The 19,291-nt window shown below is 34.5% G+C and overlaps 1 protein-coding gene across 1 annotated transcript; it reads left to right on the top strand.

Annotated features, from left to right (window-relative positions):
• The first annotated feature begins 15,192 nt into the window (after positions 1–15,192).
• LOC136815720 (uncharacterized) lies at positions 15,193–19,083 on the top strand. Its single transcript, XM_067072169.1, has one exon. The coding sequence runs from the start codon at positions 15,193–15,195 to the stop codon at positions 19,081–19,083; it is 3,891 nt and encodes a 1,296-aa protein (XP_066928270.1).
• The last annotated feature ends 208 nt before the right edge of the window (positions 19,084–19,291 follow it).

The following is a 19,291-nucleotide window of genomic DNA, read 5'->3' as shown; positions in this document are numbered from 1 at the left end:
CAGCCTAAAGACCCCTTCCATTTAAAACCTCCAATTTTTACAGGCTAGTTATTTTTCAAAGCAGAGATATTTAGATTTGTAATTTTCAATTTCTGCTCGAAAACAAAAGAATTTCATCGTGAGGTAAATGTGAGGTACAAAGATTTGAGATTTCAGCTCGTAATATTGAACTTCGGAATGTTTGTCAGCAAAAATATTGAGGTCTTACTAGGGACAATGGAAGGAAACTTTTAGCCAAGTTTCATTTTTTATCTGGTTATCCCTTTAACCCTTTAAGTGCCGATGACTTAACAACTCGTCATTCCGAAACCTGAAAAGGAAACCCTGGCACTTAAAAGGGTTTGGTTTCGTATTTTGGAAGGATATCTATAAAAGATTGAGAAGCCCAGCAGCATGTCACCGTACCCACCTTTTGTTATTCTACAAAACTTGTACCCCCTGGAAAACTGCCATTAGTTGAAAAGACACTTGTTTGGATAGATGATAAGTTTTTGTCCCTAGAAAAAGGAGGAAAATATGAAAATGCATACCAAAAACGCGTATTTGACATTCTGAGGCAATCCGAATGAGCCATCCGTAGATGGCCATATGTTCTTCCACGTCGATGCGCCATCTCCTGTAGAGATTTTTAAATGTTGACCCGAAGTCTTGACTGAAAAAAGACCAGTCATGTCTTGGATGGTGACAGATGAATGAGGAAGCAGCGCTGACATGGTATTATATTTAATTGTGACGAATTCCATCATTGTGTTGCTTTGAACCGCTGCCATCCAAAAAAGAATTGACATGTGAGTTGATCCTCACTTTCTGCCTTGGTTTGCACCTGCGCATAACATAATACGATCCTATTGGATTGAAATGATGCAATGTTTGCATTCTGGGAAATCACATCAGATTGTGGAAAAAGAAAGGCGAGAAAACATCCAATTGCGAATTTTTGAAACTCAAAAATGAGATTTTTAATGCCTCGCTTATCCAAAAACGGGAATTCTCGATGTCAGCTCTGGCCGCATTGTACCTTCCATGTCGAAATATCAAAATATCATTAAAGACAGCAATCATGCTATAAATAAGACAAAATGAAAAAAAAAAAATTGTTTTTTTATTCTTCTTTTTCTTATTTATATTTTGCCAACAGTTTCTCCATCTTATTTGCACATAATGAACATTTCCAACACGAGCAAACTCAATGCAGACCCAAGTTCTTTAAGCAACTAGTCGAGGAATGGTGATCTTTTTTTTAAAGTTTTCTCACATAGCACATACATAACTAACACCAAAGCCTTTCTAGGACATTTCGAAAACTTTTTTTCAGCTTTTCCAAAAATATTAACCCACATGGGAATACTTTGTTTCACCATATTTTTAAATTGCGTAATGATTTTTTATGAACTCAGTTTCATTTTTTGGTATTTTTATGTGTAAAGAAGGTATAAGTTTGCTCGCTGTTTTTGATGATTTTTTGAAATTTTTTAAAAATAACTTTCGAACTACTTTTTCAAATTGACAGCTCAAAATTCAAGCTAGAGTATCCACTATACGATTAAAAAAGAATGAACAAAAAATTTAAATCCTGAAGCTCACAATTTCTCGACAAACCTGTATACTTTTTATTGGTGCACCCGGTTATGATGTGAAGTATTTATTTTTTTGTCTATCAAAAAGTTTAGAAAAATGACATTTTCATTTTTAGCACAGAATGAATACTAGCCTGGGTATCCAGACTCAAAATTTCAGAAAAAAACACTTTTACCTCAACATACAAAGTTTCTAAAATTTTAGAGTCTGGTGCAACTAAAAAAGTCTGATACAGTTTTGAATGACACAGTCTGTGAGTTAACCCTTGTTTACAGACTATCAAAACTTTGTAAACCCAGGCAGACACACATAATTAACTTAATATAAAACCTCTTTTACAAACTCAAAAAACTTTCAAAACTGCTTTAAGCTACATCAAAACATCAGCCACATTGTTAAAGGCTCTTTTCCAGCCGCCATTTTGTTTAGAAATGAACCTGCGTTTTCATTTTCATTTGTTTATTTTTTTTTGCAAGGTCAGCTTTTTCCATAAATTATGCGCGCGCATCGAAAAATATCACAAACCCCGCGAAAATTCTGCTCAATGACTGGGCGCGTACTGACCAATTAGAGACTCTCGCATATGCAGGGATAGATATACCTGCAGACGAGTTACTTAGACCAGACCGTAAACCTGAGACAAAATATTAAAAAAAACTAGACGGTGAAATAGTTTACGGTCTGGATATCCAGGCTAAATGAATACAGGATCATATTAATTCGGCTCGTTTTTTATCAGGAAAATGAAACTTGACCTAAAACAAAGAATAGAATAAGAACAGTGTGTGCATGTAACAAAAATTGAACACTTGGTCGGGATTGGATTGAAAAAGGAAATTAGGAAATGCTCGTGAGAGCTACGATATTTTATAGGATGACATAAACCTACACAATACGTCTCTGATCCGTCTTGTCCAAACCCTTCTCCACATATTATCAGACTACAAACTAAATTAGAGTTTGGATTCCAGAGTTGATCTTCTTAAAGGTACCTTTAAACTGTTTCTTATACGAAAAACTAAAACGAATTCTTTTCGCCAAAACGAATTCTAGCAAGACGCAGATCCTCTTTAAGTTTGATTAGATTTTAAAAACAGGAGGGGGCTTAAAATTTCCATGCTGGAAAACCGGGTAAGATTACTAGAGAATGAAGTGTTGACAAAATTATAGACATCCAAGGCATTATACCCATCAACGTAAATATTTAGGCGGCTGGCCTCCAATTAAAGAAATAGCTAGGTTTCACACTTTTGCACGTGTATGCAGAAAATTCGAATAATCAAGTTGATGGCTCACGTGGCTATTTCATTTTCATCTTCAAAAGATTATGTAATCTTTTCTCGCTATTGGTTTTGAATAGAAACGAGAAAATAAAACGCACCGTCTGTAAATTGAACGCGTTTCAAAATAAAAACATATATTTTACTTTGGATGATAAGTCAATGACTACTAACAATTATAGAATTACTGATATATTGAAACCGCAAAGCTCTCCACTCTACACGATGGAATATTTTATTTTTGAAATTTCCATAAAAAAGGTTTAACCTGAAACCTGTAACCTAGCCGACTATCGAACCCTTAAGCTGTTCTACACAACCCTCGTAATTTGATTGGCTAAAAATTCCCGGAGAAGAAATCATTTCACATGTAATGACATCAAAAAAAGAATGATAGTTAAGGAGCCTTCTTCCAACAAATCTTATTTTATTGTATCAATTCATAACATTAGTGAGTGTTTTAGTACAACAGAAGAGATTTTAAACCAAATTCACTAATAACTTCCAAATACAACACGAAAAACAAAAATAACTAAACCGTTTTACGTTTTTCACCACGTGTCATTTTTGAATGTTGCTTTGGGTTATGCAACGTACATTAAAATTGATATCGTCAGCTTCCTTTTTTGTTAAAAAACCGAAAACCCTTTGCAGCGTGCATGAACCCAGTAATCACAGCCTTCTGCATTACATCCCATCCAAGAGGAGTCCGTCTTGATATCTGCAGAGGATTCGAATTTTCTATCGCAGATTCGGCAGTAGTTTCCCTTTCCACATTTTTTTCTGGAAGTAGCGGTAGCGGGTCTGTTTGAGGTAGATTTTTTGGGTGATGATCGTGCCAAAATACCAAAGGCGGGAATGGTTCTTTTTGATGACGTAGATGACGATGTGGAACGATTATTGGGTTTCCGAGACAATGTTTTGGGGTCGGTGGTCCAATATTTGATTGCACCCTTTCTGTCTCGTCTCATGAACATGCTGTCATCCTCTTAAACATCATAAGATCGTGCATTAAAACACTTTCTAAATACCTGCAAATATCTGCCGAATGCATCTAACCCTCCAATTTTGGTTTCTACCAAAAATTCTTACCAGTGCAGATTTTTAAAGCATGTTGTTTTCGTAACACACCATTATCATATGATCGTGTCGGGATTGCGATCGTTTAGATGGATAGACTAGTAAACTAGTCGTTGAAAACAGACCCATATACAAAAAATCAATCTCAAAATAAAAAGAATCGAAGGGGTGAAGTTGCGTATCTTTTCTGAATTTCAAGGACTAGAAGCTACTTCCCTCAAAAAACGTTGTTTAATTTTACAAGTTTTTTTAGGTTTTTGAGAATCCATCCAACTTTTTTGATTAAATGATATTTCATAGTAACATTGAACATGGTAACATATAAATTAATGAACACTTCTAAAAACGCAACGGTTATAATAACTTCTTTAACAATAAGTTTGAGATTAATTATGTCCAAGGTCACGAATATTGGAATACTGGTCCATAGTTTTCAACTATAGTTGAGTCAGGAATGTAAGGCTGTAAAAAAATATTTACTTTGTTTTTGTTCACAGGGGCTACTGTTAGTGCTATAGACGATTATTTTCCATTGGATGTTCCGATTTTCCTGGAATTTGAAAGTATTGACTCGGCCGTGTGTTTGACAGTTGTTTTTGGGATCTTTGATTCGATTACCACTTTTTTAAAAGGTGCTATAATTTGAACCCTCGATTGGACTTGTTTTGCATTGTTGGTATTAACATATATTAAAACGCAAAATTAACGAGACTTTCAACATTGATAAGTAAATTACTTCAATAGACAACCTTTGATAATCACAATTTAACTAAGAATGTAATTTTTGCTTGTATATTTCTTCAAATAAATGTTCGAGTTTAGTGAAAAATTAACTACAGTTCAAATGAATTGCAGCCAAGGTCATATATTAGGGGATGCTGGTTCATAATTGAGACAGGTACAATACAATACATTATAGTACTTACATTACTTTTTCTACAGGGGCTGCTGTTGATGCTATGAATGATGAAGTTTCCATGGATGTTTGAGTTTTCGTAAAATGGAAATTTTTGACTTCACAGCTTCACAACTAAAAAATAATCTTGTCAATCAAGAAATCACTCCTAAAGAAGACATTCTCATCTTGCTCCCATAAAATTGAAATATATACTTTTGCCAAATCAGCTGCAAGAAAAGCTGCTCTGTACTTTTATCCCGACGTAGAAATTATAATGTTCTTTAAATACGAAATTATTACCTTTTATTTTTTGTATTTGATGATTGTATTTTCGATAAAAAAAATATTTTCGTTTAAATTTCAAGAAGAAAACTTTATATTTTCTTAAAATACAAACGAAGAAAGGATAGTCAATCTAGAAACTTGAAATATTTACTTTTTAATGAAAAACGAAAAAGGGAATTATCCATCTTTTCGAAGCAAGAAATATTTAAAGATAATCTTTTTTCAAGAACTTAAAGAAAAAGAATCTTTTCTTAAAACTGTAAGGAAAATTCGATGTTTCCGCACTTGTACGTTCGACAATATTAAGTTTTTAAAGACAAGAAACTGGAAAGACTTATATTTCATGCAGTGTTAATCAAAAGGGATAGTAATTACTTTATCAAGCTCAAGCAAATAAGTTGATTATAGATTTACCCAAAATTCGTGAAAATTCAGCAAAAATAATATTGTAAATTAGAGGAAAATGATAATTTTTTTGCTGGCTTTTTGGTCCGGATAGCATCTCTTGCATTTGAAATAGAGTCCTTGTCTGTTCGATCCTCTGTTGTTTCACTTTCATCAAATGAATAGTAGTGAGAATATCCTTTCTTGTTGACCACATGAGTTCCTTAAATGTTGAAATAAACATTTTTAAATCAAAGGTTAGTCCCATCGAAACCGTCCAGCTGTCCAGTTGGTGTAAAAAATCAAAATTTGATGATTTAAGATATGAGGCAGTATAAAGTACCTTCAATTAAACAGTCTTTACAGCCATGAGCGCCATTATGACCTATCATGTTTAGAAATTCAGCCTTTGCAGGTAAATCAAGTGAACCTGTGACAACAGCAGCTTTGATTTGAATCCTTCATGAGTCACTCTTAATAAGAGTCCTTTGAATTAAAAAATAATAATTAGATATTATGCTATTTCTCTCTCCCACCAAACTTTCCGACTTGAAAACAAAAGTATTGAAATCCCAAGCCATAAAAAATATCAATCTCCATCGAGTTTCAGTCCATTATATCCATGTCCACTGGCTGAAAAAATCCTACCAGGTCTATGAGAATGGGGGTTTGATGTAAATAAGTAAATAAACCCGATTGTTTTTTATCAAACCAGTCAAAGCATTTGTTTTTTATCAAAACATTTTGAACAATCATTTTTTCAAAAATGTTACCATTGCTGTAAAGATGTTTCATCTCATTTACAAAGGGTTCGAGAAACGTCATCGTAGGTGGCTTTCCTCGTCCTTGCCAAACTCCCCCAAACTATGATGTTCTCTGTTTTAAACCTTTCTTTTGGATCTATTTCATTGATGACGGCATACGATAACGGCCAGATATCTACTCTTGATCTTTTGAACATTAGTGCCCCGTCAGTGTTGAAGGTTAGTGTTATGTTGGTATTGTTATAAAGAAAGCCTCCTTCCTTACATAGCTCTCTATACTTTTTGCCATCGATAATGTCGCTTATCCTTGTTGAGTCTTCCGCGTCTTCCGTAGCTGATCTTTTCCGAAAAGTCTTGCATAGCTGTTCCCATATACCCTCTCCTTAAAAAAGAGGTTTTGAATATTTAAAAAAGTACACAAGTTTCCCCGGAAATTTGACAGGCTATATGAACTCTTGTAGTTATACCTTTAGGACACCCTCTCTCTTAAGCGCTTGAGAATTTAGAAATTTTTCGCAAAAATGCAAAACTTAATATTACTTTTCCCTATCTTCTTTAACTGATCTTCAATTGAACATGTTGTGAAATAAGACTTTTTTCTTTTTCTTCGTTTGATCACCAGAGAACCTTTGTCTATTAAAGAAACATCAAAAATTATAAAATGCAGCAGAAACACAATTTTGGCGGGAATTATTCTTAGCGAATTTGCCGAATTTAGATACTCACTTCACCAAAATGAGTTCCGACCAAAAAAGTTTTTTCTGGTATATTACACTTAATTTTAACAGACATTTGATCTCATTCAGAAAAGTAAAGTCGCTTATAATGGCATTATGCAAATCGTTTTTTTTTTCGAAATTTTAATTTCAATGACTATTTTTCAAACAAACAGCAATGCTTTAAAGATTTACCCTTCACAGTTTGTAGTGCTGCAGGACGTAATATTTTGATCGATTGGCCAAATAGCATGACATTTTTCGCAATACTCTATGAACTTATAACTTTCTTCGTCAATAGACTTCATGCGTTTGTTTTCCATTTGCTAAAGAACAGTGAAACAAGTAATTGTACTTCTCATGTAAAGTTCAATAACAGTAGGCTGAAAAACTGACTTCCTATCGACCCCATCAAGTGAGATTTAAAATTTAGTTGTTTGCAGAAAAAAAATACAATAAATCCGTCTTAATTTACCTTGAAAAATACAAAAATGTTCTATGAAAGGATCCTTTGACAATAGAAGTTAAAAGTGAATTCGTTTTCTTATATCCCTTTATCAAATTTTCTGATTTCCTTAAATACCTTTTGAGTCCTTAGAGCTCTGTTTTATTTTGGCATATGTAACTCAAGCAGTGTAACAAGTCTTTGAAGGCTTCATTTGTTAGACGATGGCGTACAGTAAATCCTTCAAAGAGAAAATTAGATCATCGAACAATATTCTCGTATCTACAATCATGGAAAAAGATTTTTAGACAAAGGGGGAAGTAGAGTTTTAACTATGGATTTAAGCTCAAATTTGCTCCAAAAAAAGACCCTGACCAGCGCAGAACATCCCGGTACCCTATTTTGCCGACGCACCCCTCTGGGTTCGGATCACCTTATTCAATACCTAATACAGATGATGCATGTTCTTTTATTGATAACTTCGATCCAGGGAAGACTAACCTGATAACAGCTGTTCATAATTTTCTTACGTGTACGGTAAACCTCTGAAGGCACTTGAAAATAAACCAGCCGAGGCTGGAAAGTCAGCCAATATAGCTAGATTATTAGTTGGATAGCTTGTAAAGAAGTTAAGTAGCTGCGATGGAAGGAAGGACTAGATGCACAAAGAATCAAGCGAAGTTGGAAAACTTTAAGAGCTAAAAACCACATTTTGCTTAAAAATGTTTGTCCAGGTTACTCAAAACGTCTAGTAGTTAGATTGAGTAGAAAATGAACATTCCGTATGTTAAGCATTTAAATTCAACTTTTAACATTTTTGAAGATAAAGTAAAAATCTAGGGACAAATTACAAATTACAAAATTTTAGATATGTCCTGTTATAAACCTGTACAAAGATTTTATCAAAAAAATCAAATAGACAAATCATTTACATTTATAAATACAAGTAGTTTTCTTTTTGAATAATAGTTCATTAAATTTATGCCAGTAGCATGTTTACAATAACCAAGCAAAACAAAACAATATAATTTTTAAAATATGCATGATACAGTAATTATGCATGGCTGTATCATTGTTTTTATGCTGGAGTACATAATTATTCAACATGGCTGCCTCTTTAAAAAAAGGTCTATACCTGACCAAATTCTAATAACACTTTGTCACAATTCTTCAGGTGCTCCTACTAGAAATTCACACTCTAGAAATTGTAACTGGCTGCCATTAACAATTAAGCTAGTCACATACTCCAGAAAAACACAATTTGCCTCAAAAACTTTGCGAAAAGTAGTTCAGTCTCTATAAAATTTCAACAGAAACTGTATTTTAGTAAGGTAGGTTACCCTTTTATGGACACCCCCTATTATGGACAAACCCTTCTAAAAGATTACCTTAAAAGAAGAAATTTTGGCGGAAAGAAAATTTGGCGGATTTGGCGGATTTGACTGAAATCCGCCAAATTAAGTTCCCGCCAAAATTTCTTTTTTCCGCAATCCGCCAAATTAAACATTTTGAAAATATGATCTCTTTTAAGGTGTTTTTGCTATTTTTTCGCTGTTTTGACGCCATCTTAAGGTTAAATTTTTAAGCGACCGCCAAATTAAATTCCCGCCAAAATTTCTTCCTTTAAGGTACAGTACACGTAGTGTTCATATTATATCATGATAATTTGTATAACAATTTTATTTTTTTATTTTTGATATAAAATAAGCAAAAAAGTAAAAATCAGACAGAAAATGTCGTGAAAAAAAATTGACATTATAAACTTTAAAATAATGGACTTGTGGATCTGTATTGTCTTTTAACAGCATCAAAGTAATTTATTTGACTAATGATTGGTGATGAAATTATGGTAAAATAGTGTTTCAAGTGGGCGGGTCCACCCATTCTCTAACATGGATGTTTGTTACCTATTATGAACAGGTGGGTGTTTCCAACCAAAAAAGCCCAAAACATGCGCCAAGGTCACAAAACACAATCTGCGTCCAGATGTGTGAACAATAAAAAAATAATATGTGATGGTCGTCATTTTATCCAGTGTTCTGGCGGCAATCAAATATATGTTTCGTTCGTGTCAAAAATCTTCATAAAATAGAGTCAGTCAGTCGATCGGTAGTAAATCTAGTCAGGTTTTTAGGAAAATGGTTTCAAAGTTTAGTTTTTAATATTTATTCGCTCGCTTGATGAAAAATTCTGACAATTTTCTGACTCCTCCAGCATTTTTGTCTGCCAAGTTGGTTGGATTGGTTGGCCGACGCAAACAGCCGGCGCGAACAGAACATATTTTTGATTGTCTCCCTCTGCTGTTGTTGTAGCCAAACACGCCAGTGCAGTATGGATTCCACAAAATCTCGCGTCGAAGATATTTTTCCGTACAGCAAGCCTCACGCCAAGCAAAATTTCTTTTGTACCAACATTCAATTTTTAATAAGGGTGCAAGATGGGAAAAGAGGCGCATGCGCCAACATAATTAATAAATTGACGCAAGCGTAAGCGATCAAAAGCAAATTTAGCCAAAATGAAAGCTAAAAATCAATGAATTATGGAGTCATTCACGCCGAGCTGGAATTATTACTTTACACCAACTGAAAACCAAACAATCTTTGTAAGTACCCTTAAACCAATGCATCAAAAAAGTTTCAGTTGCACGTTATAGTTTACACGAAATCCATGACCATGCTGGCAAATACGTCCAAGTCCAAAAACATGATGGCATCCTGTCTTTATCAAATTTAGACAGTAGCTGTACTTTTTTATACTTTATCATATTCCAATAACATTATAACATGATCAATTCCACCTACAGCTAGAGGCAAACAGGAAAAATATGTTTATTTATTATGCAAAAAGCAGAAATTCTTAAAAATAACAAAAACTTGAGCGAATTGCTAAACCTTCAACAAATATAAAAAAGAATCCCCTTGATGAAAATCATGTGTTTGTTTTGCCAAGTTTCAAAGTCATTATAAAAAAGATATGACAGAAATTGAAGCTTGCAACATGCATTTTACTTCCTGCATTAACACTGAAAACACTGAGCCGTTTAAACCGCCATCTTGAAACACCACATCTATGTTTTCTAAAAACAACACACGCTAAAAGTACACTAAAACTTAACCCGATCGGATATAAACTTTAGAAATCGGGGAAACACGGCTTACGTAATGAGCATATCGGGGTAACATGTTTTTTTCGATTTTGGTCTGATGATGGGGAAAAAGCCTATTTGAATAATTATACATCTGAGGAAAATAGTCCTCCTGCGGAAAATTTTACAACAAGCATCTTGTTGTGCGCCAGAAAGTCAAAAACTGATACAGCGCCCTATTCGTAAACACAATCACGTAACTTTGTTGTCATCCCCAGTCCTTTTAGACGAACGCGGTCCTTACGATTTCGAGATTGCATATTCGTCAGATTGTATGTTTTCACCCATCCCTTTAGAGCTTCAGCGTGGTGGGCAGAAAACAACCACAATCTGATCTCAGGTTAGGGAAGACCCATTCATCCTCAATTGAAAGTTCATCTTCCTCATTATCACTGTTATCGCTACTAGAGGAATCTTCTTCTGCCTCCTCTAAAGTTTGAAGATTTTCCAAAATATCCAATAAAAGTTGATCAATATCGTTTTCAGCTGGTGTCTGGTGCTTCCGGTGATGAGTGGGATGAGTCAATACCATCAAAAAGTTCAAAGTCAGAGTTATCATTTTCCATGCCAAGAGAAGGGTTATTTCCATCGGTGATCCTTGCAATGAAACAGCACGAGCCGCGTGAACATGTTGGTAGTGACGCTGAGCATTATATATTTTAGAAAACTTCTTCAAGCATACGGAACAATAAAATTCTTTCCCGATTTGCATTACATCCATCTTTTGTGGAATGGCAGTGTAGAATGTTGAATGAATTTAATTTGACGCCCCTTTCGCTTCGCTTTACCCGTTTAACTTGGTTTACTTGGAAAAATTACAACCTCAGTTTCAGGCCGCAGTGGTTGACAATTCAACTTTAAAGGAGAAGAGTGGGTACTAGGTACGTGTACTGGGTTCGAATAATTCGAGCTTTACCCGGGTAAAATATCGAATGCAATATCGGACCGAAGAGGCGCGCTTTTTGGAATCATTTCATTTTTTGCATCAAAGAAAAGAAGTCCAGGATTTAAGAAAAACAAAGGTAATTATGACATTTTTTCGTTTAAATTAATAATAAATAATGAATCATGTTTCGGTAAAATAGACAGTGCGAAATAGTGCAAATAGGATAGAGGGGTTGCTTGTTTACTGATTCCGAATCGGGATAAATCAGTTCACTTTCAGTTTCAAAGTTCTCACTCGACTACCACTAACCACTACCACGACAGTAGTCAAATTTTCAAGTTCACCCAGGTTCACCATGTTTCACCAATCACAATATGATATGTATGGACTCCAAACAGCCAAACGACCATCCATATTATGCTAGCATTAGATGGTATTCATTATGATTAACTGGAAGGATCGACAAGCAAATTAAATCATCTACCCAGCCTGCGCTGCTACTGGACTTATGAAGAGTGGTGTCTATATAACCTAATAATGTGTTTGTTAATGGTCCTCTATTGTTCTTGTAAAAAACTTTCGACCTTTCTCATTGAACTTGTCTTTGTGTGAAAATTTGTGGAGTGGATGAAAGTGATTTGATTTCTGAGCTTGGTGTTCATGCTAGGACATTGAAATAAAGTCAAGGAAATTATGACCTTTTTATGGTTTTGGTACCCCTTTGAAAGACTTTTGAGGGTGGGTAAAGGACCCTTATGGCTTGCACATACCCGGTACCCATTTTGCCTAAGTTGTTTGATAATGAGACTATTTTGATTTCAAACCATAGTATTTTGATATCTGCATTCAGTCAAAATATAATCAAAGTTATTACAGTACAGGTCAATATTCCCTTCATTTCAACTGCCTTGTTATTACCCCCAGATGACTATATTCATTAATATTCAAGCTAGATATTTATTTGTTTCATTGCCCCCGCAGGAGCGCAGCGACGAGGAGGCACTCATAGTTTCACGCATAGATATTGGACTGGAATCTCGAAATTTTGTTGTTTGTGTTGTCGCGCAAGCATCCCCGTAGTTAGTCTCTTCCGTAATTGTTCGGTTTTTTTTCCGGGACGGCAGTTGCTAGCCTAAAAACTTCTTCTTTTTTATAGCAGGCGCCGCGGGCATTTTACTCAGCTTTCGACAGTAGATTCTATGACCGCTTGCAGAATTTTGCCCGATTGGTCAACATGCAGGAAATGGAATGGAGAAATTTCTGGAAGTTTTTTTAAATTCAAGCTCTCTCCTCCTGCAGTCAAAACGCATTTACTTTTGACTTTGGGATTAAACAAGATATATACATATACCAATCAGTGAATTTGCTGACAGTCAAATTACAATCTGTCTCCTGTCTTAGACATTCAGATTGATTCATTTTTCGACCCAAACAGTTTGTCCCGGACGTTCAAACTGCCACAGTTCTGAGAGGAAACTCAGGACTGGGATAAACACTGTCAAACCCAGTTTGAGTAGCACCCTCAAGCTGATTGAAAGTAAATCAAAGAGTAAAGGAATTACAGTAACTTAATTCATAATCTGATAATTTGTTTGAAACAAGGTCTGATACCACTACTGATAGCAATAAAAAGGGAAAAAGACTTGGTAATAGGAGGCTGAAAGGGGCTTAAATTGCGTTCCATGAAAATTTGAAGTAGAATTTGAAGCACTTGAAAATCTATTCGAAAACTTTTTACGGTCATGGAACAGGAGGATTTATTAATTGATTTAGATACAGCATTATTGAGTGTTGCGCATTTTCAAAATTCATGTAGAACGACTAGGGGTCGTACATATTCTTGCGCTGTTGATTGTTTTCTTGAAATAAGTTATCGCCTGCTTCTTACTGAAATTAAAGCAAAATTCTCATTTGACGAATTAAGTGAATTCTTTTATTTGCTTGTTATAAGTGGTTCGATGGAAATTCCAATTGAAAATGATATCGCCAACGTCAAAAGTAATGCGTTTAGACTGCTGGATGAAATTCGAGAACCAATATGGTCGAAAATTATTGAAAATTGTGGTACGTATGCTAGGAGAAATAGTGATGCACAGTTTACAGAGCTTTTTTCAGATAACCTTTTCATGACATTATCAGAAGGAGAGAAAAGATTTTTTGAAACAAGATTTGACGTTCGAGGAATTTGCCCTGTTTGTGATAACGAGAGACATAGTAAGACAGGAATAATTGTTGCACTTCTTACAGACTTGTTATATCCAGAGATTACTATTGACCCAAACAACTGGCCAGATTGTGTGAATAGAGCTCTCGATCCAAGTACAGAAGTTTATTGTAATACTTGTTTTGTAAATATTCCTGCCCAGCATCAATCTGTTGACCTTCCATGTTTTTTGTTGATAGAATTTAGTTCTACAATTCACAACAGTTGTACATTTTTTGATCAAATTACCGTGAAAGGAGATACTTATAGATTACAAGCCGTTGTTAGAAATCTAGGTTTTCACTTTGCATGCGGTGTATTTATCGAGAACAAATGGATTTACATTGATGATTTGAACCCTGAAAAATTAATTTTTGAAAATCTTAATGCAATGTTTTCAGAAATGGATAAAGGATGGTTTTTTGCTTTTTATAAAAAAACTGATGAGGAAACAGACTTTGTGGTGCATGATGCAACTGCTAATGTCACAGCAAATTTTAATCCAGAAGAAATCATCTTTAAGAAAGATCAGACTGATGAAATCAAGAAAGAATATCCAAATCGAAAGAGAAAATTTGTCAACTATGAAGGACTTTGTAATAGTAATAGTAATAATAAAAAAGTAAAGCTTGATGATTTATTCAAAAAAATTGACAAAAGGATACACATTGACCCTTCAAAACAGAACCAGAAGCCAAAAATTGGATATGAAAATAGAAAGACAAAGTATGACCCTTTGAAACGTAAAGAGCGACATCAAAATTCTTATGACCCTGACAAACAAAAAGCAGAATACAATCCCATAAAACGTAAAGCAGAATACGACCCCGCAAAATATAAAGCAGAATACGACCCCACAAAACGTAAAGAACAGCATCAAAAATCGTACAACCCTGAAAAACGAAAGGTAAAATATGACTCTCAGAAACTGAAAGAAAAACATTGTTCTAAAAAACAAGATAAAAGATTAAATTTCCAAGAAACCGAAATTGATCACAACATGAGTAAAAACATGAAAGATTTTCAGAAATCTATGAAGTTTTCAATTGCTCAATGTCAAACATGTTTTGAATCCTGGCCAATAAAAATTACGTCAAAAGTAAACTCAGTCAATGATTACATTTGTACGCGTTGCAAAAGAGACAAAGGAACTCCAAAAAAATTTAGTGCTGATAATAATATGAAACCAAGTCCTGTACCAGAAGCATTGAAAGGTCTCACGCAAGTTGAAGAAATGCTAATAGCTAGAGCTTTTCCTGTAATGCAAGTGTACACCCGACCAAGAGGAGGTCAGAGAGCTTACAGGGTCACGTTTTGAATTTGCCTCACAATGTACAAAAAATTGCAGATGTCCTTCCAAGAGAACCCAGTGACATTCCTGTGATGATTTTTAAAATTAATGGGAAAAATAATACCTCAAAAGAACTTGTTGTTAGACGTGAAAAATCTTACAGGCATTATTATGGTTGACAGGAAAAAATGAAAAGGTGAACCGAATAACTTTTTATATAGTGAAATCAATATAAACATGGAAAGACTGCAAAAACTCCCCGAAAACGGACTCATCAATTTACCAGATTTCCATGTACAAATGAATGAGAAAAATGAATGTGAGACCGGCGAAGAAAATGAAAGTGATGAGGAAAATGAAGATGTCAGTGAAAGCGAAGAATTGCCAGATTTAGGTCCAGCTAATGATAACGATGAACGTGTTTTTGATGAAAACACTGAAATGAAAAGTTTCTTACCATCTAAACTAGAGAAAGCAAAAGAAGCTGACTTAACAAAAAGTGAAATTTTGAATACAAAAACTGAAGTTGATATTGGAAGTACTCCACTTAGTGAATTCAATACACCCTACTTAGCAAGTCTTGCATTTCCGACATTGTTTCCAGACACAAAAGGTGACCCAACTAATCCTGCAATCATAAGGGAAATAGCAAAAAGTGAAACAGAGAGTTTTGCTGAAAAATTGAAACATTTAATCAAATTTGCCGAAATTGATGACAAAGGAAAATGGTTTTATAGATTTGCATCTCATCCAAGATTTTCCTTTTGGGGCTTCAATATGCTGTATAGAAAAAGATTGATTAGCCAAGGAAATTTTTTTATCAAGCAAAACCCAGGTGAAGCTAATTTGAGCATTGAAGATTTACAAGATCTTGTTAGGGATAATGATCACTACGTAGTAATGAAAAAACTACAAAGATACTCAAAGAATGTAACAGGTACGAATGCCTATTGGTGCGATGTCAAGGAAAAATTAAAAGCCACGATAACACAAATGGGCACGCCAACTATATTTTGGACATTGAGTATGGCTGATTTTCACTGGCCAGACATTCATGATTTATTTTCTTCAAATGACGAATCTGAATCTGCTGATTTTAGACAAAACATTGTTGATAATCCTCATATAGTAGATTGGCTCTTCACTGAACGAGTAAAAAGTTTTGTAAAACATTGGTTATATGAATCTTTAAATGCAGAATGGCATTGGTATAGGTTTGAATTTGCAGTTATGCGTGGTTCTATACATTGTCACGGTTTAGCAAAATTGAAAGATGATCCAGGAATATGTGAGTTGACTGAGAAGGCTCTGCAAGGTTTTTTGGCTCAACAAACTTTATCAAATCAAACAGAGATTGACCTTGAAAATAATACTCTTTTAAATCTTGCTGTAATCGAGGGAAACAATGCTGAAAGGCAAATCTGTGATTATGTAGATTCTTTAATGACAGCTATGAATCCAATTGAAGGACCTGTTGATGAATGGGAAAAGCCAAATGTTCATCCATGCAAAAAAAGACTTGAGGATATACCTGAAGAGGATTTAGAACAAGATTACATAGATCTAGCAAATAGCGTGCAACGGCATACAAAATGTAGTTCAGCCTATTGTCTAAGAACTAAGAATGACAAACAGGAATGTCGTTTTAAATTTCCTTTTGAATGCTGCGAGAAAACACATTTAACCTTTGAAAAAGTAAAATTGAAGGGAGGCGGTGAAAAGTATGTTCCAAACATTGTTCTGAAAAGAAATGATCCTAGAATGAATAGACATCAACAGCTTCAATTACAATCATGGAGGGCTAATTGCGATATACAAATTATCCTTGACCACAATGCTTGCTTGAATTATATTGCCAAGTATGCATCAAAAGCAGAAAAGATATCTGATGTCGCAAAAGAAGCGTTTACATCTGTCATTGGTAATCTTTCAGGAAAGGAAACTTCTGGTAATATTTTTCGAAAACTGATTATCAAATCTGTCGGTGAAAGAGACTTTAGTGCTCAAGAAGTAATGCATCAAATTATGTCTTTGAAACTACATTGCTCTTCATTTGATGTTGTAAGTTGCTCTCTTGAGGGATCAAGACAAATGAAAATTGACAATGATGGCGTTGAAACCAAAACCTCTTTCTTAGATGATTATGCTTCCAGATATGTTTATGAAGACAATGAGATTAGGCAAAGTAACCTCATAGATTTTGTTTCGAACTGGAAAATAAGTGCTAAAGACAAAAAGATTCAAAAGAGGAAAAAGGCAGTTGTTGTTCGTACTTTTCCAAATTATAGTCCAAACCCAAAGAGTGACAGTTATCCTTTATTTTGTAAATTCCAATTGATCAAGTACAAACCATGGAATGATTCTGTAGACAGTCTCTGGGAAGGTTTACAAGCAACAAATGAGACATATTGCCAGAAATGGAAAGAATTCATTAACAGCTCTTTAGGAAGAGAATTAGTTCCGAATTGGAAAAGGCATTACATCAATGCAAACAATTTTGAATATCAGGTTGAAGATGAAGAAAATGAAGAGGAAGAAAGTGAAAATATTTTTTTACGTGAAGATTGGATGGATATAGCAGACCTGAATTCCATGCCCAATAACGTTTCTACAGAAAATCAACAATATTGGACTGATTCTTATGATTCTTATACTCAAGATCAAATTAATGCAATGCCCTTTTGGATTGAAGAGAAAAAAAAGACTTTTGAAAACGATAATCCCACAGATTATAGTCAATATCAAGTTGAGAACTTAAATGCAGAGCAGCTCCAAGCTTACAATATTGTACATGATCATGCTCAAAATATAAATGCTGACCCTTTACAAATGATAATCACTGGGATTGCAGGAAGTGGAAAGTCATATTTAATAAATTGCATTAAAAAACTCCTTGGCAAAAAGTGTTTATTGACATCTTATTTTGGTATTGCTGCCTTTAATATTAATGGAAGAACATTGCACAGCACTCTCAAATTGCCAATTCGAAGCAAGTTAAAGCATGAACTCAAAGGAAAGTCACTTGACAATTTACAAACTAACCTTAAAGACATAGAGTATATTATTATTGATGAATTCTCTGTAGTAGGCCAAAGATTGCTAGGCTGGATAGATAGTCGCTGTCGTCAAGCAACAGGAAAATTAGAAACTTTGTTTGGTGGAATATCTATTATATTAGTAGGAGATGTTGCACAGTTACCACCAGTCATGGATGATGTATTGTACCATTCTTTTCCAAAAAATGAAATTGCAGTTGCAGGTTATCTGGCTTATTGTTGTTTCAGAACTGTCGTAAAACTTAAAGCAAATATGAGATCTGCTGGTGAGGATGACTCACAAAAGAAATTTAGAAAAGCTTTGAAAAATTTGAGAAATGGAAAATCAACAATGGAAGACTGGAATTTTTTCTTAACCAGACAACCTGAAAAAAACCATGTTGACTATAATAAATGCATCAGGCTATCCTTTGCAAATGAAGTTGTCAGAGAACATAATGGAAAAATGTTGGATTCTTTACAATCACCCATTGCAGTCATTAAAGCAAAAAATACTCCACCAAGTGCGTCAAAATCATCCTCAGAAGAATTTGGTTTAGCAAATGAAGTTTTCCTTGCCAAAGGTGCCAAAGTAATGCTTACAAGAAACTTGTGGTCAGATGTGGGACTTTGTAACGGAAGTTTAGGCATTGTCAAAGACATAATATTCCAAAGAAACCACTTGCCACCTGCGCTTCCTATAGCTGTTATAGTAAAATTTGATAGATATACAGGGCCAAGTTTTTTTGATGATGAAGATAATTGTGTTCCAATTGTGCCTATCATAGAAACTTCATCTGAAGATAACGTACAGAAAGAAAGAATGCAAATACCTTTGAAACTTGCATGGTCGATAACTATTCATAAATCTCAAGGTCTTACATTGGATAAAGTTGTAGTGGATTTGGGAAAGAAAGAAAGCATGGATGGTTTAACTTATGTTGCATTATCACGTGTGAAAAAGCTAAATGACATGGTAATTGAATCATTTCCATTCGAAAGAATCAGTAAATTGAGTGACGGTAAAAGATTCAAATTTAGAGTACGCGAAGAAAGCAGACTAGAAGAATTAGCAGCACGAAACAAGCCTTAGAAGTAATTAGATGGAATAATTTAGTATATGTCATGTCAAAATCATTGCATGGGGGGGGGAGCTCAGGGCAGGGAAGGGTATTTTGCAAAAAGCAATATTTTCTTTTCCTTTGAAATACATTCTTATCCAACGAGTGAAATTATTTAGTACTTTTTATCATGAAAAATTGATGAATTTGAGATAAGAAAGATTTCAAAACTGGTCCAAC

The sequence above is a fragment of the Clytia hemisphaerica genome, unplaced genomic scaffold (genome assembly GCF_902728285.1).
Source record: "Clytia hemisphaerica strain Z4C2 unplaced genomic scaffold, Clytia hemisphaerica genome assembly, whole genome shotgun sequence".
Classification (NCBI taxonomy): domain Eukaryota; kingdom Metazoa; phylum Cnidaria; class Hydrozoa; order Leptothecata; family Clytiidae; genus Clytia; species Clytia hemisphaerica.
This window is presented reverse-complemented; position numbering and strand designations above follow the sequence as displayed.

Excerpts from the sequence above, each read along its gene's own strand:
- LOC136815720 (XM_067072169.1), top strand. The coding sequence starts at position 15,193 with ATGGAAAGACTGCAAAAACTCCCCGAAAACGGACTCATCAATTTACCA.